General features: G+C 37.4%; 4 protein-coding genes across 18 annotated transcripts in view; 2 read left to right on the top strand and 2 right to left on the bottom strand.

The window, feature by feature from the left end:
• The window catches only part of LOC129576858 (uncharacterized), a 6,182-nt gene extending 1,485 nt beyond the window's left edge, over window positions 1–4,697 (top strand). For 2 of the 5 annotated variants that reach the window (XM_055462747.1, XM_055462750.1), the window contains 4 exons: window positions 163–1,585; window positions 1,647–2,736; window positions 2,812–3,057; window positions 3,338–4,697. In XM_055462747.1, coding sequence (XP_055318722.1) covers window positions 173–1,585; window positions 1,647–2,736; window positions 2,812–2,927 — 2,619 coding nt within the window. In that variant the 5' untranslated portion in view covers window positions 163–172 and the 3' untranslated portion in view covers window positions 2,928–3,057; window positions 3,338–4,697. Of the gene's footprint in view, window positions 1–85; window positions 1,586–1,646; window positions 2,737–2,811; window positions 3,058–3,337 lie in introns of all 5 variants that reach the window. The other 3 variants (XM_055462749.1, XM_055462748.1, XM_055462746.1) reach the window with 3 other exon arrangements.
• Window positions 1–14,457, bottom strand: part of LOC129576856 (calcium-transporting ATPase type 2C member 1) — a 23,325-nt gene extending 8,868 nt beyond the window's left edge. For 3 of the 10 annotated variants that reach the window (XR_008688931.1, XR_008688930.1, XM_055462736.1), the window contains exon 1: window positions 14,303–14,434. Coding sequence is in view for 4 of the 10 variants with exons in the window: in XM_055462736.1 (XP_055318711.1) it covers window positions 14,303–14,434 (132 nt within the window). In the remaining 6 variants the exon portion in view is untranslated. Of the gene's footprint in view, window positions 1–3,563; window positions 3,607–3,693; window positions 3,717–6,780; window positions 7,167–9,168; window positions 9,464–14,302 lie in introns of those variants that run through there. The other 7 variants (XR_008688932.1, XM_055462742.1, XR_008688933.1 and 4 more) reach the window with 5 other exon arrangements.
• A 1,340-nt stretch (window positions 14,458–15,797) lies between these two features.
• On the top strand, window positions 15,798–22,888 carry LOC129576859 (spondin-1-like). 2 transcript variants are annotated; one of them, XM_055462751.1, is made up of 12 exons: window positions 17,126–18,846; window positions 19,011–19,126; window positions 19,278–19,586; window positions 19,662–19,774; window positions 19,866–19,959; window positions 20,091–20,345; window positions 20,548–20,722; window positions 20,979–21,155; window positions 21,499–21,656; window positions 21,741–21,812; window positions 22,191–22,434; window positions 22,503–22,888. In XM_055462751.1, the coding sequence occupies exons 1-12, from the start codon at window positions 18,648–18,650 to the stop codon at window positions 22,778–22,780; spliced, it is 2,190 nt and encodes a 729-aa protein (XP_055318726.1). In that variant the 5' UTR covers window positions 17,126–18,647; the 3' UTR covers window positions 22,781–22,888. The 2 variants fall into 2 exon arrangements, with proteins under 2 accessions (XP_055318727.1, XP_055318726.1); XM_055462752.1 differs by lacking the exon at window positions 20,979–21,155 and having other exon boundaries at window positions 15,798–18,846.
• On the bottom strand, window positions 22,817–24,199 carry LOC129576868 (splicing factor YJU2). Its single transcript, XM_055462807.1, has 3 exons — window positions 24,059–24,199; window positions 23,383–23,951; window positions 22,817–23,299 (listed from the first exon to the last, which is right to left on the bottom strand). Exons 1-3 carry the CDS (start codon window positions 24,080–24,082, stop codon window positions 22,912–22,914), a joined length of 981 nt encoding a protein of 326 aa, XP_055318782.1. The 5' UTR covers window positions 24,083–24,199; the 3' UTR covers window positions 22,817–22,911.
• Window positions 24,200–24,469: the final 270 nt, after the last annotated feature.

The following is a 24,469-nucleotide window of genomic DNA, read 5'->3' as shown; positions in this document are numbered from 1 at the left end:
ATGGCGACGGACTGATGAATATCATCACATTGTTATCGTATTCGTTTAAAGCGATCAATCAGTGCATTGTTCTCGATTTCCGTAGCGTTAACCAATTTCACAATCGCTAATCGCTTGCAACAAACATTTCATTCGTTCTACAATTTATTTTCTCTCGTTTAGATCCATCGCAATGGCGAGGCGTAAGCGGCACAATAAGACGTTTGGTAAGCCAAGGGAGAACAAAGTCCAGATGAAAAAGCACTCAATTGTGAAGAAAAAACGTGTCAATCGGAAAGAAGATCCAGAAAAACAGTCGACAGAAAATGGCACAATCGAAATCGGCGCGATCAAATTGGCATTTAATTCGATAATTAATCCGAAGTTAACAGAAACAGAAAGAGAATTTCTGATCCATAAGTTCTTCGAGAAATGTTTGAATGCTACGAAAGTCATGCATCTTGCATCGATGTTAATGCTCTACACAATTAACGAAGCATTTGATGATGGCAATTTGGACTTCTTCGTGAATCAAAACGGAGCAAATTTGATTACAGACTGTTTCAACTGTGTCACATCGAACAACATCAACGATCCACTCACAGCCCAAATGCCAGACGCATTTCTCGCGATGGTGACCCAAGGTAGCCCCAACTTTGAATGGCCACGCCGCCATCAAATGACTCGCCAAGTTTATGCTCTCAAGGACCAGTATGTGGCCAATGTGAAGACAAATTTGGAGACGCACTGTTGGGTGAGATTGACCCACTTTCTACGTGTAAAGTGCCATGAATTCAATCACAAAGGAAGCCCACTTGGCGTTATTTATGATGCATCATACTTGCCTTTCGATGACATTGACATTCGAAATACGATGAAAAATTTGATGTATAATGAAGATTGGACTTATGATGATGATGAAAGTCGAAAGTCGAAGATGGAAATACTGTTTAAGGAAGTGTCTCAGCTTTGTGGCCCATCATTCGTAAAATACTTCACAATGTACGAATACATTCAAAAGGACTGGTTCGAGTCTTTGTGGATGTGGATAGGCATGCAACGAATTGTCGAGAAATTTTTGATCGATACGGCTCACCTTCGTGAACAGTGGAAAGCATACGATCGTGATCCAGTGAACAATCGAGAGCCGTCGGTACCGAAGATACCAAAAGTGAAGAATTTCGCCGCTATTCCACTCTGTGATACAAAACTGAAGCACATACCATTCGACCATAAAGATTTGATTGATTTCATTGGCCAGTTGAGAAATGAACGGGGAAGGGATATCCGTGCTGATTATCGTACATACTACAAGCAAGGCGAGAACAAAGACGAGGCATGGGGAATTGTGTTCGATATGGACAAAATCAGACAGCTCAGAACCGGTTCGAAAGAGTTTCACCACAAAATTCAAACCAACAGTAGTGCCGTGTCGGTGTTGTTTAGCAGACCCAAACGCAAAGGAGCCGGCGTGACTCTGTCTGAAATCAAAGCAAAGTACGAAAAGCCAGTCAGCAAAGGCGGTTACAAGTATGAGTCAGGAATTGATCCCGGCCAGAAAACAAAAATGGCCTGCGTGCGTCGGACTCTCGCTACTGGAATTGAAGTAAGTTGAAATATCATATGAAAATTAACATAGATTTGCATTGTTGTTGTTCATTTCACAGACCAACATCAAATTATCGAGTATTCAATATCACTGGGGTGCGCGACAAGGAATGCGCGACAAACAGGCCACGAAAATGACCAGAAAGTACGTGCACAAAGAACAGCGCGACTTGAAAAGCTATCCGATCACATCCGTATCGCCGCGAGGATCACAATGGAAATCATTCATTAAGCACAAAATCAAAATGTTGACAGATTCATTGGCTACATACGCCAGAAGAAAGTACGCACAGCTATCGTTGCACAAGTACATCGAGTCTAATCGCGAAATGGATTTGATGGCTAAACACATAACAAACAATGAGACAGGAGTTGTATTCCTTGGTGATGCGGCGTTCCCATCAAATTCGAAAATCGGTGTGAAAAGAACAAAACGATCACCAGATCAGCGAAAGTTCATAGTTAGCCTAAAAAAGAACGGCAAAACGGATGTTGTGCTTACACCAGAGCCGTATACATCACAAACCTGTGCCAATTGCTTGCGGCGATTTCCGAGAAGCACAAAAAGTGACCGATTCAAAGTGTGCAAAGATTGTCGCCCACACAAGGATGTGAGACTCCCACCGGTTATTGTGACTGATCGAAGCAGACGGCGCAAGCAACGTGATCGAAAACAAAATGCCAGCCAAAAGCCAACAGCAAATGTAACTAGAGCCGAAAAAGCTGAGAAGCACCGGGAAAAGCGTCGAAGTGAGCGCGAAAGCCACAATCCAGAGCAATTGGATACCGAAGAGGCAGTGAGACGGTACAATCGACGCATACGACGGCGTGAACTACGTCAACGACGTCGAGTTGCAGGCCATCGCAGCCGTAAAGTATCCAAACAGCCGGAAGCGGAATCCGATTTGCCAGGTTTTGATAAAATTGGTGACACAAGTATTTGCAAGATTCGTGTCAAAAATCGTAAGGCCAAACCACAATTATGGCAGCGAATACATTACGATGCAACTGATAAAGGAATTGGGTTATTGGGGTCAAAGAAAATAGCCTTCCAGAAAAACTGGCACTCAAGCCCAATGAATGATCAGAACGCTTTTACTGCTACTTGGCATCGTGACATCTGTGCGGCGAAGTGCATCTTGTACAGAGGTATGTGATCTACACAATACAATCACATTCATGTTTTATTGTATTTCAATTTCGAGTTCAATTCGTTCATTCTAGGCCGTTGTATGGTTTTCGACTTGAATGTGCACGAATCATTTGTGTTACCACCAGAAAGGATATGGCCAAAATGTCGAGATGACCAATCGAGTCGGCCAATCAAATGCTGTCGATGAAAAGTAGAGCGTAGATCAAGAGAATAAAATAAAACATTAACGATTAGTTATTATCAAAGCTTGATTTTTGTGGCTTTGTACATTAAAATGTGTGTGCAAATACACGATGTAATACGGCTTAAGCCCGTAGGTAAGTTGTTGTAAGATTTTCTCAGTCAGTTGGTCAATTTCAATATCCACACCAATATTTACCAAAGTCATAAATGGACCTAGTTCAAGTGAAGCGTACAGTTGGATGATACTCGAGGTGGGTCTATTTATGACCTTGTTTCACACGTGATTTGTTATTTTGTTATCAATTGATTCATAATCGTTTTTATATCCTTCTAATTGATTTGTTTTTACCGTTTTTTTCTACTTCCATTGTGACGTTAAAAATGACTGAAACTACACACAAATGCGGGCTACAGTAGCTGACGAGTGATAGAACGAAGAGAGTAAGTGACGAAGCAGAAAAGAACTATTTGATATGATTTTTTTTCTGCCAAAATGCTTCTCCGTTTCTATTCAAAATTTCTTGTGCGTAAACCATTCGATCGTCTTCATACGCAACTATCACATTTTTCGTCTACACACTTTCCTTTTGTCGCGATTCTCTGAATTTTTTTTTCGGTGCTCTAAAAAAAAACCGCTCACCTTAATTTAAATTCGTCTATTCTTTTTTTTCTTCCTTGATCCAATATGTGTTCTGTTCCAAACAGTATTAACGCAAATGATGTGAGTTAGTTTTGTGTATTTATTATTATGACTGGAATATTATACGTACGCCGTCAATTCAAGACCATTTTACATGGGATTTGATAAAACGCAAATTAGTTATGCAAACTATACAACTCGGATATGGAATTTTTGACGTTTCAATTGAAATGCTCTTGGAATGTTTTATTTTTTTTGTCGATGGAAATTTACGAAGCACACGAGCCGAACCGTGCGTTTTTGTTATTCTCGGTTAGTTGAAGCTCAAGGTGTTTGTTTTATTATGTTTTTTTTTTTGGACAAAAATTCGATCCATGTGCAAATCAAATCGATTTTATCAATTCAGTTGAATCCTCACTTTTGTTACACGTTTTGTACGGCTCGGGGAGGTCGCTATGTAGATTTTATCAGGATTGACTAGGACTAATGGCATGTATTATGGATATATTGGGAATGCAATACACATCCCCCCACACACACACACACAAACAATGGACACTAATGGGTCAGGTTAAAGCAATGTGCTATTACTGTTTGATATTATGTATTCGGCACTTGTGCAACCTATTTTAAATGAGTATGGCCAGTGTCATTCATTTTTGGCGTGGCTACTGAGAAATCAGTCAATAATAAGAGAGATATACGAATGGGGCACATTTATTCGTTTTTTTTTTCGTCTCGTAGTCTTATCAGCTGATTTCTATCACGAATGTTTCTTTTGTTTTCTGATACATTCAGATGGGGAGTATGAATCGAATGTCGGCAATGGATTAATTTTATTATATTATTACCGATGATCCCGCTGACGAACGAAATCAATTAATATGCATGCAAGTGATGAATAAATTATTTTATATTTTGGCTAGAAAAAGAGGACAGAGAAAAAACAAACGAGAAATGACACACGAGTCATATGATTACAGCTGTCATTGACCGACTAAGCAAAGGCTGCACCAAAACTATAGAACAATCTATACACAACGCTTGACGTTGCGACTGCCAAATGACAGCTAAAGCTATTCTAGTTGAATAAAGTATTCATAATTTAGATGGAGCCACGTCATGACTTTTGAATTTTCATATGTGTTTTTATTGTTACGATTGTTTTGCGAAAATCATTCGATGAAAATCTAGAATGTTTCTTTTCACTCTTGATTGGACACACTCTCTATCTCTCTCTCTCTCTCTCTCTCTCTCTCTCTCTCTCTCTCTCTCTCTGTCTATCTTGCCCCTTTTGTTTTGCGTAAAATGATTTGTGTCTTTGACCGGGACGACTTTCTTTTCATTGATACTCAAACAAAGGCAAAAATTGCTTTGCTGTGAGTGCAAGAGCGTGCCATAGCGAAGGTTGCATTGATCGTTTCAACTGAATTATAAATGGACGTATTTGAATTTTATGTCATTTCTATATCGAGCGCATTACACAGACACAATTTATTTCAATTTCATTGACGCTTTTTGTCGTATATATGTGCTGACTAATCCGATGAAACCTTGTTTGCTAAACGTCTTTTCTGCGAATTGAAATTGTTGTTTTCTCTGTTATTCCGTGTGGTTGGTTGCGTAAATGTTGTTTTTCATTGTTGTCGTTGCCAATTTTCTGGAGGAGAGCGCGTGTGAGACGACCACAACAACAATGAAATACGCATCGAGAGAATAGAATTTCAAGTGGCGAAAACAAAATAATTTGCCACATTTTTTTTGCGGCCATCATATATCAAATGTCCTGAAAAACGTCCGTAAACCGTTCTATGTTGTTTTTGCGTGAGAATCAAATTCGTACACTGAGTATCTGAAATAACAAAACCCGAAATGATATTAAGTATCATAATTGAGTCGGAACACATGGAGTTGATGAATCTAAAAATATCCATTCACACCATTTATTTTCACGGGTTCCATGTTTTTGATACGCGTATTTCGATCTGTCTTGTCTCCTTGTCTGTCGATCCCGTTCAGTAGCCATAATAACTGCGTGCATCATCATCATCATCATCATCATCATCACAAATGAAAACGTCGTAGAAGAGAGAAAAAAAAACGTTCACATCATCTTCGTACGCAAAACGTGTTTTTGCATTCAAATCGATTCGTTCGTTTTTTTATTTCGTTCTTGTTCACTCCCATTACTGGGAGATTCACTCGTGTATTTCAAAAAGCATACACGAAGTCATAGCCCTGCGCTCTCTTTGTTTGTGCACACATGCACTTTCCTGTGTCCGTAATTTTCTCGTCGTTCGCCCTCAATTAAAACTAGTGGAGTTTTAGACAAAGAAAGCCGCTTTGTAAGTATATGCTTTCGGTGCGCGCAGTCAAAGTGAATCATTTCGTAGCAGAAACAACAACAACAAAAAACACACCAGATTATGCTGAGCATTTGTACGGTCTCCCTTTTTGATATCATTGAAACCGAAAGGAAAAGTATGTAATTGGTAGCTTATGCTTTCCATGTTCCCACTCGTCGTTAACTCTTCGACATGTATGCGTGTGCTTTTTTTCTTTCTCTTTCGTCATCATCATTGAAATAGAAGGAGGCAACAAAAAACGGTTTTTTCTTTCTTTCACTTTTCAACGGTTTAAATGATGAAGTCAACGATTCACAACCACACACATTTTTTTATACTGTTCTTATTCATAAACTCTTGAAAACTCGACATAATTTTGATATTAATTTATTCGTTTTTTAGTCGAGCATCACTCGGTTTGAGAAAGTCCTATTTTCAAGCGTTGTTTTGTTCTCATCCAAGGAAGACATAAAATGAAATGGATGTTTTGAACAGAAAAAAAATTTATTGTGGTTGTTGTTGTGGTATTTTTCAATTTCGGCGGTACTATTGTGCAAAATGTGTACACAATTTTGCATTTGAAACAAATGTTCGTCATAAAATTGAAGGCGAAAAAAAAAAATCATCATTAAATTCAACTTATCGAGAATGTGTTCTCGAACGAAAGAGAAAAAAAATACAAAATCCATTTTCTGGGCTGTTAAATTATTTTAATGTCTAATGGAAAAATAATTCGTTTTAATGCACACGTTTAATGCTATAATGTTAGGCTAATCGATCTGGGTTGGTTATAATTTTTTTTTTTTTCGATATGAAAATTATTGAGTTTGTTATCAACATTATGATTGGATAGAAAATATGTGTGTGTATACATGATTTACCGCGTTGTCTGTGGTTTTTTTGTCATTGGTCACATTCTTATCATTTTCCACCGTTGCCGCCGTCATCTCGTCCCGATGTCTGTGGCACAAGTGATTGGATTTTCAATTATTTTACTGTTTGCATATATGCAAATGCACCGTCACTATCAACACACAATGCAACTGCCGATTTATCACTAATTCGAGTGTCTCTCTCTCTCTCTCCCTCTATCTCACTCGCTGCTCGTTTACCTTTCGACGCTTCTATATAATTTAAACTAACAGCACCTGCAAATTTCCGCTTAATAATTGGATTTTTTCATAATATAGTCATAATTCACGAATGATATCTATCGATATTTCATTTCCTCGAAATGTGTGTGCGATGCGTCACTGTCCTAAAATCAAATGTACACATACACATTTATATATAGACACACACACACACACATAGAATCGATCGTTGTTCGGAATGAGCATTGCTCATTGAGCAGCCAGCTTTAATGGTTCGATATTTGCACAAATTGAGTTGTTCGACCTATGGCACACGAACAATGATTTTCAAAATAGGCACACTTCTTTGTACACAATGTAAAAAAAATTAATTCGGAATTGATCCGATTGTTAAATGAAAAAGAGAGAATCCCGAAGAAAAATGTCAAGTTAAAATGGATCGAATTTTTTTTTCCTTATAAACTAGAAACTAAATTCCATGTCCAGAACATGAAATTAAGATTTTGTAAGAGGGGGACGAGGGGGAGTTTTAATGGAAGATTTATTGTTGAAATGTTCCTTTAATTGCGAACGGAAAACTTTCTGCTGCATTGAATGAGACGGTTTGTAGTCCAGCGGAGGAAGAAAAAAAACGAAGAACAACGACTATAATTGGAGTTGTGTTGCTATAGTAAGGCCGGAATTCTGCATTCGCTCGATTCGCAAAACGACTAAAGAATGGGTTTCGGAAAATATTTCGTGTGTTTGCTGCATTTTAGCTTGTAGCCGAAGTCAGTAGCCGTGGTTGTCGTTGTCTTGATTGTTGTTGTGCAGCATATTTGCCGAGTTTAGATTAATGAGTAAATATTTCAACGGGGCTATGCAAGCGCCATTGTGTGCATTAAATTCATTCTCGATACTTTTTTTTCATACCGAGTTTGCATAGAAAAGAATGGCAGAAGGCACATCGATTAAATATGCGTACACAAGAAATGGAAGAAATGTGAAACATGTCATTCATCTTGCTACTTGGAAATGAAAATGAACGAGAATATATTTTCCATCATAATTCACAAACATCATCATTAATATGCATATATATATATATATATATAGATCGGCATGGCAAGAGCCGACAGCGTGCGAAACAAACGGATGGACGAGAATCGGGCCAAATGCTTTCAATGGATGGAAAGTATGAATAAAGAAAAAGTTATTCAACTGTAATTAATTTAGCACGAAACCGATGATACGTTTATTTGCATAAATGACTGTATACATTGGGATATATCAAGCGAAGCGAAGAAAAAAGCTTGTTCTATGTGTGTCTCTATTCGTGTCGTGCGCGCGCGAAAAACATATGCACTGCTGCAGTGCATATGAACACGATAGAGGGAAAAAAACAAAGCGACAGCCGAGAATGAATTCAATGGGAAAACTCATTGGTCGTAATAGGAATATAATCCGCGCGTTTCTGAATTTGTCTTCGTTCGATTTCGTCTGTTTGACGCGATTTCCACAAAGTGGAATGGAAATGGAGCGGTTTATGTGAAACATGGATTGTTCCTCTTTTGCTCCACAAAGCACAGACAACACAAAAACTAAATATACACAGTTGCACAGTCATAGACAAAGACACACGGGGATATGATATGTAAACGGGTTGGTTATCGCTGCAAAAACGGAAATACATGCACTCTTCGATCAAGAATTCTGGCTTTTCAAATGCACCAACTGTCGGCTGCACCAAACAAATAAGAACCGAGCATAACAATGCTCTGATTTAACCATTAAACGGGTTTGAACGTCGTTGAATTATTGATTTTACAACGGTTTCACATCCATTAATGCCGAATGAAAAGAACACTTTGAGAATTGTTTTTTTTATTTTCGTTCGTTCTTTTGTATGCATTAACTTTCAATTGGTTTTAGTGGGGTTGCGCTTTTTTTCCGTTAACTTTTCTCTGTTTTCGTTTTTTTTTCTGCGAAAATGCAGTTCACTCTTGCAGAGCTGTTGTGTGTGTGTGTGTGTGTTCAAGCCATTTGTCATCTTGATTCGAGTATTGCAAATTGCATCACTAAAGAGCTAGCTGAAGCTGGAAAAATGTCACTTAATCAACAATGCGAAGCACTTCTTGATTTTGGCTTTTTTCCGGAAAATTTTGTTCCATTTGATTTTTTGGTTACTTTTTTTTCTTTCTTTTGATTCCGGTTATCTATGCGTGTTAAACCAGTAGCGTGTTCGCACATATGTGAAAATGTCGAAATTATTATTTCCACGGAAAAATGTAGAAAATTTTATTTTGCCGAATCATCACGCGGTTCGTCGTACGGTTTGATTTCTCTTCTCTACTTCTCTCACACGTCTTGATTGGTTTAATTTACGCGATGAAACTGATTCACTGATGGCCGATTTCCTTACAGCTCACGTCGGTTTCGTTATTATTAGCGCGCGCTTAGCGATTGAGATTCAAAGTTGAAATGGCTGATGTGTATCGTGCACACTATGCGATATATGAAATGAACGAGGCAAGCGGGCAGGAGCTCCACTGTCTATCTGTTCTATGAACTAAAACAGATATTTTCGGGCCGCTTTTCTCTCTCTCTCTCTCTGTTTGAATTGAATGGCTGCTGCTAGTAGTAGCTGCCGTTGTCACCGCCACCGCTTTTCACTGTGTGTGAGCGCACCTCGCGCCTCCAGCTTTTCAACACACAACACACAGCAAAAACCTCAACCAAGAATACGATCGTACGCACACAAAGTTTTAGCAGCGAATCGCAGGAACGGAAAAAAATTTATATATAAATGAATGTAGCAGAGCAACACATTCATTCCGATGTATGAATGAGAATATTATATATGGAAAACAGCGCAGAGAGTACGTACAAGGTAAAGGATGATATAGACGCACAGTACAATAGCACTAAAATAAACACAAAAGACAGATCCACACACAATTTCGACATTTCGAAACAAGAGAGAAGAAAATACAAAACGAAAAGCAAACACCTTCGATGATTCAGTTTTTATTTAATTTTATTCGCTTCGAATGAGTGTATGCATATCCAGTGTTTGTCGATTCGCAGTCGTGGGGATTGCGTGTTGTGTTCATATCTCTCTCGCTGTCTCTTGCTCTCGTTATTTTTTTTTTTTATCATTCAAAATTGAGATTGATAGAGACGAGCAAACAATTTATTTTTCACATTTTATCCATATCTTGTTGTTATTTTTTTTTGTCTCGTTCGTTTCAGTATTTTGCCATGACTCAAGTCATGCTGATTATTCTTTTTTTTTGCATTTTTTTTTTCATTGTCAATTTAAATGCTTCTTCATGCTTTAAGCACACGACCCGGCCAATATTTATTTTTCACAAGGGGGTTCTTAGAGAATTCAGAAGTAAAAGCACACTACAATTGGTCGCCCGTGGCTTTTTCAAAATTCTTGTCATCATCATCATCGTCGTCGTCGTCAAACTCACTGCTGTGTTTACCTGGCCACATCACAAATAAAAAAAAAACAACTTTTTTTTCTATAGATGTTGTTAACTAGGATTTACAAACAAACTCGAAACAAGAGAGTCTCTCACTGCGGTGAGCATTAAACACAAAATAAACAGACGCAATCGCTTTGACAATTTAAATACCGTTTGTCAGGCGATGTTCAACAACAAAAAGCTGTTTAACTTCATTCACAATTAGTGTATTGATTAACGCCTTTAATTTAGTAAACAATAGAGAGAGAAAGGGAAAAAAAGCCCTCAAATACAATTCCGTATTCGGCAGTCCGTTCACGTTGTTATTGTTTGACTGACAGAGAATGGATTTTAAGATCATTAGTATCTTGAGAATGATTAAAAATTGTTAACGAACAAAAGGTGAATGATCAAAAGCTCACTCAACACACAGAAATTGTCATTTAGCCGACGACCGGCATCTCGATCATTCGGAATAATTCGTTTGTCGTCAATGGTTTTTTGTGTCGTTTCATCTATTTTTAGTTAGCTGCATGACTATATCATTATCATACATTGAAGTTGATAAAAAAAAGACCGATACAACTTTCCACCAGAGCTATCCAGAACTGTACAGGTGAATAGTTTCATGAACTGATGGGTCAGGTTTTTTTTTATTCTCTCAATGCGGGTGTGATTTTTATCGAAAATTTATGGCTCAGCACGATCACCACACGGAATATGGGTGATTCTGGCTATGCAATGCCAAGTACAAAAATAAATAATTAGGAAAATGAAATAAATCACTGGCAACACATAGCGTTTTTTTTTCGCGTTCAATTAAACACAAAGCGCAACAAACGAGTTTTTACTGGATTTTCAGTTTCACGATTCGTCTTCTCTCTCTCTCTCTCTCTCTCTCTCTCTCTCTCTCTCTCTCACATTTTTTTTGCGCTCTGACTCAATCACTCATTTGAGTGAGTGTGTGTGTGTGTGTGCGCAAAAACAAATTTATTGTTACAATGTTTCAAACAATGGCATATGCCGCGGTCATTTTAAACACTCTACACCGTGATGATACACGGTGACGATAGAGAGAGAGAACAAATTATACATCTCACGAAAATCGAATAAAATGAGAAATTAAATAAAGCCTTACTAAATAAAACCCACTATAATGGACGTTTTGGTTTTGATGTTTCAAATAGTAGTTAGTGATTGTATTCTTTTACTATAATTTTGTATGTTCAAGTCTCTGTGTGTGTTTTTTAGTTTTCTTTCTACATTATTATGCCCAAATGCCTTTAACTATGGTCTTATTTTCTATTTTTTTCCGCTTTTTTTTGAATGTCGTTTAAATACAGGCCTGCGATATAATTCAATTGAATGATTCCCAGTTTTGTTTCTATCTCTGTGATAACAGTCAAATTATATGTTTCGCTGGTTTTTTTTTTTGTCTGAATTGCTGAATCTGGAAAGTGAATCATTTTAAAACGAAATAAATTTGTACGACTTCAACGCTTCTACTTTTTTCTGTACTCCCCGTGAAGCTGACATTGTGGAATTGGTGTTCTGGTAATGTCAATTGCATTGACCACAAAAATAAACAGAAACACAAAGATGGAGGCTGAGAGAGAGAGAGAGAGAGAGAGAGAGAGAGAGAGAGAAGGAACAACTCGGTAGAAATGCCAATTCAATTTCGATGATCCCGATTGCATTTGCACAACATTTGGCTGCAAATAGTTTTCGGTTGGAGCTAAATTAATTTGAATGGAAATGTGTGCAGCAGCGTTGGTGGCAGCAGCAAAAAATCGGATTTTAATTATTGCATGTGGACCTCATATTTTCCCATTAAATTAATTTGGTGGTCGGTAATTTTCTTCACATTAAAAACCATCATTTATTTTGATTAGTGTCAGACGTCGAATCGCATCACAAATTTCGTATTTGGCGCGTGTGTGGCTTTTTTTTCTCGGTGCTTCAGTATATATATATAACAAATTTTTCAAATTAGCTCCTGTTTCGAAAAATAAACACACACACACACACACCATAATCAGTGTTTTGACTGCGGAAAGAAAAAGGCGAGAGTCATTCGGCAATGTGACCACAAAGTAGAGTTTCGGTGTATGAGATACGAGAAGCAAGCCGAGCGAAAACCCAAAACACCAAATTTATTTATCATCGTCATCGTTGTTGTTGTTGTTTTTTGGTTGCTGCTGTTGTCGACGCAACACGACACAGCCACTCTTTTCTCTCTTGCATTCATTCACTCTCTAAATAGATATATTTGAAACATGTTGCTTTGCGGATACACACACGGCAAAGTGCCATTATGTCGAAATGATAAGAGAGATTGAAATGTTGAATGTTCATAGTGCTTGAAATGTTTGTGGTGATTGTGTATCGAGAGCGAGAAGATGGAAAGCACTCTTGAATGAGTGAGCTTTATTGAAAATCAGTTGTTCTCGAATGTCTCTCTCTCTCTCTCGCTCTTTCTCCGCTCGCTTCGGTTGTGTGCACTCGATGCGTGGTGCAAAATTGGAGGTGATATGCGAAAAACTCAATCAGTGAATTGAGACTAGCACATACACAGCACGTGTGTCGTCAACACATTTTCCGATTCCAAAATGAACGACAACTGTCGAATGTGTGCACTCTGCTGTGTGCAGAGTACATTGTTGTGCTATTGCTGTTGCCATACACCGTGGAGGTTGATTTGACATTGGCAATTTTCGATGTTCGCCGCTGCTAAATATACTGATGCCACTATAACTATTGAAAAATTCAACATATTCATTCGATGAAATGTGCTCTCAATAAGGCAGACAAACGTTTTGGCCCATCATGTGGAAATCAGAGGGGGTAAGAAGAAGTGCTATGCAATGATTCATCGTATTCACACTTTTGTTTACTATTTGGCTTGTGATGCGATATCGATTGTGAATGAGGCATCTGGCTTAAATCTCATCGCCACTATTTTTGTGCTCCTGCTACACTGGTGTTGTTAGTTGTTGGACTCGCTTTTTATGCGGGGAACGCTCTGTCCATGAGTGTGTGCATCAACTAAATTTGAAAATGTTCATCACTCTTAATGGCTTGTCACAAACAATTTTTCATATTCTATCTATCTCTCGGCAACGACAACAACAGAAAAAACCGCATCCCGAAACAAAAAGGCACGGGCACAAGGAATGCTGAACGAAAAATGCCGCACATGCAATTTCATCCGATTTAAATGCGAAATGGAAGGAGAAGTTGGACGGAAAAAACATAAAATGTCGAAATATTTGTACAGTTTCATCAAGTTTCCATTTAGTAGAATAAAACAATGTTTGTCAGTTGATGGAGATTACCATGTCAGCTTGCAAAAATTAGCGCCGACTTCGAATGCGAGTTCATTGACTGGATTGCAATCCCGAACGGAAAAAAAAGACACAGAAATGCGAAAGGATAAGCGACAAAAAAAGGCACATACACAAAAAAAAACGCTCGAATGAACGAGAAATGCAATATGTTACCCATAAGACAAATTGCATTCCCTAAAAGCGCATGGAGAAAAAATAACCGAAGACACGAACATTTCAAAGATTCTTGATATTCCTTTTCAAACAGAAAAGTATCTTGTGAGTTTGAAAAGAACTGATGTCGCGACAGAACCATTTAAAATGGTTGGATAATCAGAAGAAAAAGTAAAAAAAAGCGAAATTACAAAGAAAAAGCAAAAACTAAATCATCAAATACTTGAAATTTCTGGTAATTTTTTTCTGCCCACTCTCTTTCTTCCCCCATCGAATATGTTTCGTGAACTTAAATTAAAAAAAAAAAAACAAAAAAATCATATCAGCTCTTGGTGAGCCAAAACTTACCGCGTCAGTTGATAGTGAATCGTCTTTGGAATGATTCGATAAAAAACTATCATCCAATAGCAAATCACCTTTGATGTTTGTCGATACCTTCTTATACTTCGAATAATTTTGCTTCACTTTATTTGATTTCATTCTATTTATATATTTGGTTTTGTGTATTTTACTTATTTGTCTTCTCTCGTTCTCCCTCTCTCTCTTGTTTCCTTTGTAGATTTTTTTTTTATGCTTATGTCATTAATTTAATGCTGCCCAACGATTGATGTTAACGCGTTGGTGTGTCCTTTTTTTTCTCTGTCGTTTCGTTTAAATCGTTGCGTCGATCTGGTCGATTTTTCATTTAGATTTCCGTTTTCTGATAAAATATTGAGGACGGTGCGCGTTTTAATTGTTTGTTAAAGACGTCGAAAATCGTTATACTGCACGCCACCACCGTAATAAACACCACCCCGAAAGCGACCGAAGCAAAAAGCAGCAGCCAACGAAATAATACAGTGGAACGAAGTGAATCAACAGCCCTCTACACTGGTTGAGTGTGTGTCAGAAGTTACGAGACGTTTCATAAACACGTATCGCACACGAACTACGTGAACGTAGTTTTCTTTCGTTCGTTCTCTCTGTGTGTGTTTTTTTTTCTGTCTTGCTGTTCTTTCTATTTTGTTAAGTTGCAGCAACGAATCGATACACAACAATTAAAACATATCAAATGCGATTATCGTGATTAGACATAATTCATGTTGCTATCGTAACTGTTTCACTTCTTTTTCTTTTGTTTTTTTGTTTATTTCATGAGATGCTATTGTTGATTTTTTTTTTGTAAATGTATCGCTACTGCTGATTTTGTCCTCGGTTCAAATTTCGTAACGAACGGAAAAATGTGAAGAAAAAGAATATTTGACACTAGAAAAAAAAAGACCGAGTTGGGTCTGACCGACAGAATTCCCTCAAAGATAAAACAAACGACAAAATATCCCAATAACAAAAAAAAATTCGTGCAATATTTCGTGTGTAATATTCAAATCCGATTAGTCACACCGATGACTAAAGACAAAAATCCAGAGCACCCAATTGCTCATTCCAAAATCGTAATATAGAACGGACGTTTGAGTCTTGATTGACTCACGCTCTCTCTTTCTCTTCGCTTTTAGTTCTACTTTCACTGTTATTTTCTCTCTGTATGTATATGATTTCGATACAAAAAACTCACACACACTGGCCAATTGCAACTAAACTGGAAAATTGATTCGGAAAAGTCCACGTTAAACGAAAAAATTTCTTTACATTATTCAAGAGACCGGTTCGATTGTATGTTTTGACGTTGTCCAGATATGATTTTTTCTTCTTTTTTAATTTACTCGCTCGTTATTCTTTTTTTTTTCTTCTCTAAACTTTGTTATCAGTGCACCGTTCGTTTGTATGTGATTATATTGGGTTCGTTTTTTTTTTCATCGTATTACGGTTGTTTTTTGTTGTTGTTCATTCTTTCTTCTTCAGTATGCTAATGAATGCTTTGGTGTTCATTGAATTGACTGCTTTGTGAACAACTCAAGCAAACTACGTTGACGTCGTTGCTTGACTTGAACACTACTTTAAATGACTAAATAGCACCATCATCGAGAGTCAAACAACACCAAGAGCAGCACTTTGCTGCTACGAAAGAGACCGAGAGAATTTTATCCTTTTCGTTTCTCTCTCCCAAATGGATGGTTTATATTGTTTTTTTTTTCTCTTCACTTCACTTCGTTCGATTGTGGTTGTGATTTGTGTTTAAGGATACACAACGAATTTATTGCCGAGCGCATGACACACAACGGCATTTAATACTGCCAACTGAAAATGCTACATCGAACAAGCAACAACTAAAATTCACTCTCCTTCTCACTCACTCTTTTTGCAACACACAAAACTGCATTCGAAAATGATCATATATTATATATATGTATGTATATGGGAACGAGAGGAGAAGAAAAACAGCAACAGCACACAGAATTAATGTGTATATACGAGAGCGCGCGCGTGCGTTTGCGCTGTCAAAATCGACCGATTTGTGTATTCTTCAGTATTCATCAGCCAGAGCGAACAATATAAATACACACACGTACTCATATATTGTGTACGTGAGAATGCGTTTTTTCCGTACGAATGCAAGAGCTCTCAGCAATTATCGAGAAAATGCATTGACATACATGCATATAAATATCTCTACGCAGATATAGTAAATAACGAAATATAGATTGCATGCTTAAGACATTCAGCTTGTTATGCTGTTTATTTTATTCTCTCTAGTCATTTTCTCCGTAAATGAGACGCATCATGTAGCATATTTTGTGTATATATAAACTACGTTTGAAAGGAAAAACAAATAATCCAAACATCAAACTGGGAATGAGATATGACAGCACCAATACATATTGAGTGGTTATGCATTGACATGCAACACTATTCCACATCATGAAAAGAGATGGATGTTATGCTGCTGTCCGTACAAGACGCCGCATAGAACATACGATGCATAATACACCGAATTTTGTGTGGTACGGTGAAGCAACAGAAACACACACACGCTCACACATACGCATATCGTGAAGGGTCGGCCAATTTACTAGATCTGTCGTTGGCTTGGTGTTCCATTTGAAATGAATTGGTTTCATTCTCAATTGGTTCAAATCGAAAAAAATCTAACTTTTGTTTCGGTTAAAATGAATGCGTTTAAAAATAACCGACTCATATACAAAATGTAAATAATAACGTTTAAATTTGTTTCCCTTGATTCAATGATTTTTTGTTCTAATGTACCTTAAAAACGCTAAAAAGTAAAATAATACGTACTTATTTTGGAAATTCCACAATAACAAACAAAACGATAATCTTAGGTTTACACAAAATCACAACATTTGACTGTGGTTTTCTTCGTTCATTGCTTTCGATTGATTGTGAGCCCACCGTATTTGCCCACAAACAAAAAACTGACTTTTTTTCGCTTTTGAACTTTCCTTTTTCGAATTGATTTATCAATTTCCGAAGAAAATTCAAATACGTTTGCTTTTATACGTCGACTTGTGGGCGGCAACAGCAGTATTGGTGCTGCAATGCAAAACAGCGAACGATTTATTTAAAATGATCATCGGTTGCGGCGTGTGCTTTTTTTTTTGTTTGTTGTTGTCGTCTGCGTTCTGTGCGCTTTGCAATGCAATTTTTCATTGAATGAGTCTCGACGACGATTTATTTTGCTGTTATCACTGTGCCCGTGACATGACCATGATAATATTGCGTGTACGTTGTTCGTTTTGTTGATGTTTATTCTCGCTGCTCCTGGACTATGCTACGAAGAAAAATCACATACGCGAAGACAAAAAAGAGAACCGATTATGACGATCGAACCGAAATGTGTGTGATATGGCAACGGTATTGCGAAATCAATTCCTGCAAAAACTTTGGAACACTCGAATACATTCAAGTGAAAATGAGGAAACTATTGCAAGCAAAAATATTGAACCGTTGTAAAGTATTGAACTTTCTGCATGTAAAAGTGATGAAATATTTGAAATATGTTTAAGAAAAAGGCAAATCGAAAGGGAGACATACAGACACACACACACCGAGCTAATTAGATAGAGTGAGAGAGTGAGGATGCGATTCACCATGTGTATGATGATTATTATTATAAACATCGTGTCCAGCTGGTTATCAAATTGTAACCTAATAAAATTGAATGGTGCAATCGTTGTTTTGTGGAGTAAAAGATTGTTGCTGTTGTTTTGGTGGCCCCTTCTCATCACAATGTCGACTTTTTTTCCCCGTTCTTTCGTTAGTTTAAATCAATCTGTGTATCAATCAGCATCGAGTTGATTCATTGTTTTGCTACTCAGCTTGTCAGTTTTGGTTCGAGTGTGTAATGCAAACACGCATGTGATTAATTCCGAAATTTTTGCGGCCCTACATTCGACGAAGGGGGCATATTGTGTGTGAAGTGAATGGGATTTGTGTATTCTGTTCATTTATTTACTTTTTATTTCATGTGTCCAACCGATTGCAATAGTTTGACCAGCACATTAATTAACATCAATCAAGCGGAGTTATTATTTGAAAATTGAGAAAAACAATACAAAAAATATTCGTTTGGAGTCTTTCTTTTATTGTGTTGGTGCATATATATAACGGGTGTGTTTCGGTCGAAAATTCGCTTGCTCGCTCGCCGACTGAAACTCTCTTGCAGTGCTTGTGCTAATACGACATTCAAACGTTCAATGAAAATCGGATGCGTAAACCATTTCCTCTCTAACACAATCATAAAATTCGTGCAGCGTTCAACTTGTTGTGTGACACCTATTTTGCTATCCGATGCGAGATGTTTGCACGCAAATTTGTTACAGTTAATTTAATCGTACATGTGATCATTGCGTTTAGCTATGTTGATGTTGCGCATGCAGGTCATTGCAGTCGTATTCCAGAAGGATCCGGCGCAAAGCGATCACCATCAACAGGCAACTTTCGTATTCGATTCTCTGACGATTCTGGCGTTTATAAACCAGGCAGACAATACACGAGTAAGACTGTAATTTAGTCATTCTTTTCAGTTGAACAGCATTCAAATCCGAAATATTGCAGTTTTCTATGATTTTTTCTCTGGGTTCAATTTTTGATAAATTTTTCTTTTTTTTTCATATAAATTTGATTTTAATCTGCGAGAATTTGTCTATTTTCGACTTAGTTTTCCTTGAACGAACCAATAATGCAGTTCGCATCCGTGATCGACCTCGACCATCGTTCACCGGATTCTTTTTAGCCGTTGAACAGAAAACAAACATGACATCGGTTTTCTCAGAAGTAAGATCATTTTCTATTTCATACTTGAGCTTGAAAAATATATTTTTTGAAGACTTTCATTTCATTTGTTTTGATTTAAAATTGCATCTACTTCGATCAAATTCAAAAATTTGAGATAAAAAATACTCATTTCTTACTGTTGACTTTGAAGGATTTTTCACCAATCAAACACGGTACATTCAAAGTGAGCGAAGACAATACGTTGATCAAGCTTATTTGTGGTAATGTTATGACACACACGAGTGAAACGGCAAAAAATGAAATTGCCGTCAATTGGACTGCACCCGAACCGGGCAGCGGATGTGTTACGTTTCGAGCAACAGTAATTGAACATCGCGATGTTTGGTATATGGACGATGGACCATTGAGCAAAGATTTCTGTGAAGATGAAGATACTCAAGAGGATTATATAACAAATATAGTTGAAGAGTGTTGTGCTTGCTATGAGGCTAAATATGAGGTGTTGTATTTTATTCGTGAAAGTTGGTTATGGTATTGAATCATTGGTCATTCAGGTGTTTTCTTCTATTTTTAGTTAACATTCGAAGGTTTATGGTCACGGAATACGCATCCAAAGGACTTCCCTCGCAATGTTTACACCACGAAGTTTGGCGATATTATTGGAGCAACGCACACGGTTGGCAATGGGTAAAACTGTTTCTTTGTTAATTCAATCAATGACTGGTTTTAAGTCAAGCAATGCAATCAAATGAGTTTTTTTTTTAAATATCGAATGAAGATTTTGGGCCAATGGAGATTTTGCCAGTGAGGGCTTGAAGGAAGTTGCTGAAATGGGATCCACCCGAACACTTGAAGCTGAACTGAAAAATAAGGTGCGCATAATTCATAATCGTATTGATGTTTTTGTCCAATCTTCATTCCTCTTTGGAATTTAAATTTTTAAAATAAATTAATTTAAAAATAAAAATAAAAAGTAATATGATCCATCAAACAATTCCGATAGAGTGACAGCATCCGTACGATAATTAAAGCACGTGGTTTATCGTATCCAAATATAACGGGAAAAACATTTGCTGTATTTCGTGTTGATCCTGAGCATCATTTGGTGTCATTCGTATCGATGATCTCTCCATCGCCTGATTGGTTTGTTGGCGTGACTTCGTTGGAATTGTGCCAATCGGATTGCACTTGGCTCGAGAGCAAAATCGTCGATTTATATCCTTGGGATGCTGGTACCGACAAAGGTGCCACTTATGATGTAATTACTAATTACACTTGTGTTCAAAAACAAACTTTTCATTATTTTCAATAATTTAGTTGATTCTTCTGAGATCGACATGCTTTTTTATTCAAACTTTGAATTTCAAGACATTTTAAACACTGAATTTCCATCCCTTAGAATCAAAAATTCCTTGTATCTACTAGTATTCTAATCTTAACATTTCGTTACGATTTTCCAGGCGCCCGATCAACCGTCACGACCGCCGGAGTATATTCGTCGTATCTCATCCGAATCGCCAAACAATGTAGACTCACCATTTTACAGTCAAAGCGGTTCAAAAATGAAGCCACTCGCCCGATTGACATTGTTGCGGCAACGATTATACGAGAAAAACTGTACGGCTGAGCAATCAGGTGAATAAAGCGCTTGGATTTGTTTTGAGCTTCGGCAATAATTTTTTTTTCTCCCAAAGCTTCACACGCTTTGTAGTTAGGTTTTAGATTGTTGATGTAACGGTAATTTTGTAGTAAATTGTCATTGTTTGTTTTACTATTTTTTTCTTGTTCTCTCGAATACACGCATCTTTTTTTGTATACACTTCATATTTGATCATATGAAAATTCGACACATCTCATTTTGAAAAACACATCTTTACTGTGGTGAGCTTAGCGAGTGATGATTGTCAGGTTGGTGAATATAGTGCTTGGGGTGAGTGCACGGGAGCCGTTTGTGGCGGAACTGGTAAACAATATCGACAACGATATTACAAGAATCCGGATAAAGCCACCAAATGCCATCGAAAATTGTTTGAAACAAAAACGTGCATCATGCCACCATGCACATATGGTATACACAATTGATTCTAATCCATACCATAGAAAACCCTTTTTCTTATGCTTCTATTGGATGATCTGTTTCCTTTCTTCTTATTTCTTAATTCAAATTGAACTTTCAACCATCTTTTCTACAAACTTTCTTTACTTTTTTTTTCCTTTGTGGCTCATCGATCTACCCTTTTTGATCCCAATTTTTTTTTCCAACTTGTTTCTAATTTTGCTTTGCTTGCATTTTATGATTTTTCATCTCGCTCAAATACTTCTTCCGATTCTGTTGAATTTTTTCGTTTGAGTTTCGCACAACTGATTCATTTTGTGTTGAACTTGAAAAAAAAAAACTGGGATATTTGCAGAGAATGAAGAGAACGTTCCATACGATCCACAGTGTGAATCCAAATCATATTACAGCGACTGGACGCCGTGCTCTCCAAAATGTAAAAACTCGGAATACGAAAAGGGAAAACGTACGAAAACGTTGAAATTTAGAAAGGGATCGTTCAAAGAATGCGCCGTAAGTTATCGCTTTGCATAGCGAATTTTAAACAAACAAAACCATTTTTTCCTCCTAAAATCATATGCTTATTGAATATTTCAGGGTCGAGATCGGCGGCCGCCAGTGATTGAGGAAACGTGTGAGATTGAGGAAATGTGCGTTCGTCGGAATCAGGTAAACAGCTGGTAGTTTGCGCAGTCATCATTTAAATCCATCATTAGCTCATATACTTGTTTAGTATGTTTGAATTTTGTATCTCTGTTGCTGTGTATGTTTGTAACATTAGCATTTAGTCACACATATTGTAATCATTGAATTTGTTTTGCAAATAAAACCGAAAATCTGTTGTATCATGTGATATCAATTCGAATTCATACTTTTTATTATGCGCGTGCATTCAATCATCAATTCAGAAGAAGAAGAAGAAGAAGAAGAAAAAGAAGAAGAAGAAGAAGAAAGAAAGAAAGAAAAAAAGAAAATCCTTTTGAATGACATTCAAAATTGTCAATAGATTCTAGGCAATGTTAATGATTGTTGCTTGGGTTTTTCTAGGACGATAATAATCCAACCGAATCGATTGATACGGAGACTCAGACTGATGCGCCTGCGGAAGAGGATCAATCAAAAGCAACAGTTGATTGTAGCAATACACCGCACAAAAATAAATGGGAATACGATACTTGTGATGTAACTTGTGGCACTGGCAAAATGAATCGTACACGAGAGTCGTACAATCCCGAATGCCCGCCAATGTTCGAAACGGTTGACTGTAGTTTGCCACCATGCAAAAATAAAGGTACTCACACACACACATCAAACCATAAGGCCGAAAGAATAAGAGATAATTTTTCAAACCATTTTTAGATTTTTGTATGACTTTACCCGATCCGGACAAATGCGAACGATCTGACGTCACAACAAATTACTTATTCTATAATGCGACCGAATGTACGTGTACGGTGTTCAACACCGATTGTATAAAGGAAGAGCGACGGAATATTTTTACGTCGTTTGAGGAATGCACGACAGCGTGTCCAGAAGATCCCGAAAATTGTAGCGGTGGCATTGGTGCCACGGAACGAACAATGGACACCAATACCTATCGTCGAAATAGATATCGAAACTCAAATCGAAACGACTAGTTAATTATTACTTAATGAAACCAACACACAGCTGAGTACTTCGAAAAATGTGCTTAATTTAATTTTTTCCATCAACTTGAAACAATATAAACGAAGTTTTCATATGAACTATCGAGAATTATAATTAAGATTTAGTCGCTATCGCTGTTGCTATCGTATCCACCGAGCAGTGACAGTGCATTTGTTGTGCTGGTCACTTTTGCTGGTGGAGGTGAAGGTTTGTCCACAACCGCTTCCGTAGTCGAAACGCTGGTATTCTTTGTAACAGTTACCGAGGTAGTTGTTGAAGTAGGTGTGACTGATTTTCGTTTAACTAAATTCGCTAATGAAGACTTTTGGCCGAAACCAATTCGGCTTGTTTGCGGTTTTTTGAATGTCCCTAACGAAAATTGGCTTGATTTTTTCTCCGTGTCAATTGTTGGTTTGGATTGTTTGGCTGCCAAATCTTCAACTTCGATGATTTGCTCTTCGGCCACTCGTTTCACGACACTCCCACCTGAACCGTGGAATTTTACTTGCCTGCAATGGGCAAAATACATTATTATTAGACTTTCCAACAGTAAAACATTCATGATTGCAAAAACGTTTTTGAATTCACTTACTTAATATACTCTTCGTCTTGACGTTCGAGACGTTTTTCCATCTCTTCGGGCGTCTCTTGTGGTACATATTGCTTTAACATTTCTTCATAGTCAACACTTTGTTGTCGTCGATTTAAATCTCTGAGCTCTTCCAACGATTCCAACAGCTCAATTTCATTTCGTGATTGTTGTGTTCGATTCTCTAGCAATTTCATCGGATTGCTAGCCTCTTCTTCTTTCAGCTCATCAAGTTCTTTCTTTGCTTGCTCTTCGGCCAATTTCAATGCCATAAAATTTCGCGTTGCACCCGCTTCAATTTCATAGTCCGTATTCTGTGGATCGGTTTTAAATGAAATTTCCTGCAAACATCGCGTGCATTTGATATAGAATCGATAAATGCGAATGCCCAAATATGTTTCGTGTTCAACATCTTCTTTGCGTGCATTGAATTTTTTGCCTTTGTAAATGTATTCGCCGCATGTAACGCATCGCATATTGAATGGGGCCATCAAACGAACGGTGTATTGGCGATTTTTGGCCAATTTCATGCGTGGAATCTTCGACGGATCGAAATCCGGCGGATAGTATTTCTGTTTGGTAGAAATAGATACAAAAAAATCAAGGTTAGCATTTTCTATAATAAAAATTTGACTTTTTTTCATGTAATGTTCAGAAGAAAAACCAGTTTTGTACTTACATTCAACACTTTTCGCTCAGACATTGTGCTGCAATTGCTTTAAATGTTCCAAATTCCGTATTAACAACGAAATTAAAAGCAAACGTGTAAACGTTTGCACCGACAACACACAATTTTACTCTGAACTGAAGTAAACTGACACTTCTCAGATCTGTCATATGTATGCCGTGTGACGCTCATCGTTGTTTTCAACAAGTGCCGCTAGTGAAACAGCGCCAATTCAAATGAAATTATTATTACTGGTGTTGTTGAGACTGTTGTTCTTCGTTGAGATGCAAAATCCATCGAGAAAAGATTCTTTGACGGAAAAAAAAAGAAAGACGAATGAAACAAATGCCCATAGAATTTACGTGAAAACCATCATTTTTCTTTATTTACAGAAAAGCATGGAACATTAAACCATCCAGCAAA

Source organism: Sitodiplosis mosellana, unplaced genomic scaffold, assembly GCF_009176505.1.
Source record: "Sitodiplosis mosellana isolate CC-2019 unplaced genomic scaffold, AAFC_SMos_1.0 Smas_scaffold_6191, whole genome shotgun sequence".
NCBI lineage: Eukaryota > Metazoa > Arthropoda > Insecta > Diptera > Cecidomyiidae > Sitodiplosis > Sitodiplosis mosellana.
This window is presented reverse-complemented; position numbering and strand designations above follow the sequence as displayed.

What these genes read in the sequence shown, in the direction of transcription:
- LOC129576859 (XM_055462751.1), top strand. Translation starts at nt 18,648, where the DNA reads ATGTTTGCACGCAAATTTGTTACAGTTAATTTAATCGTACATGTGATC. An exon ending in CTGTACGGCTGAGCAATCAG is followed by an intron (nt 20,723 to 20,978) that starts GTGAATAAAGCG and finishes TGGTGAGCTTAG; the next exon opens with CGAGTGATGATTGTCAGGTT. An exon ending in GATCGTTCAAAGAATGCGCC is followed by an intron (nt 21,657 to 21,740) that starts GTAAGTTATCGC and finishes TGAATATTTCAG; the next exon opens with GGTCGAGATCGGCGGCCGCC.
- LOC129576868 (XM_055462807.1), bottom strand. Translation starts at nt 24,082, where the DNA reads ATGTCTGAGCGAAAAGTGTTGAAT. An exon ending in CTGAGCGAAAAGTGTTGAAT is followed by an intron (nt 23,952 to 24,058) that starts GTAAGTACAAAA and finishes TCTACCAAACAG; the next exon opens with AAATACTATCCGCCGGATTT. An exon ending in CAAGACGAAGAGTATATTAA is followed by an intron (nt 23,300 to 23,382) that starts GTAAGTGAATTC and finishes TGCCCATTGCAG; the next exon opens with GCAAGTAAAATTCCACGGTT.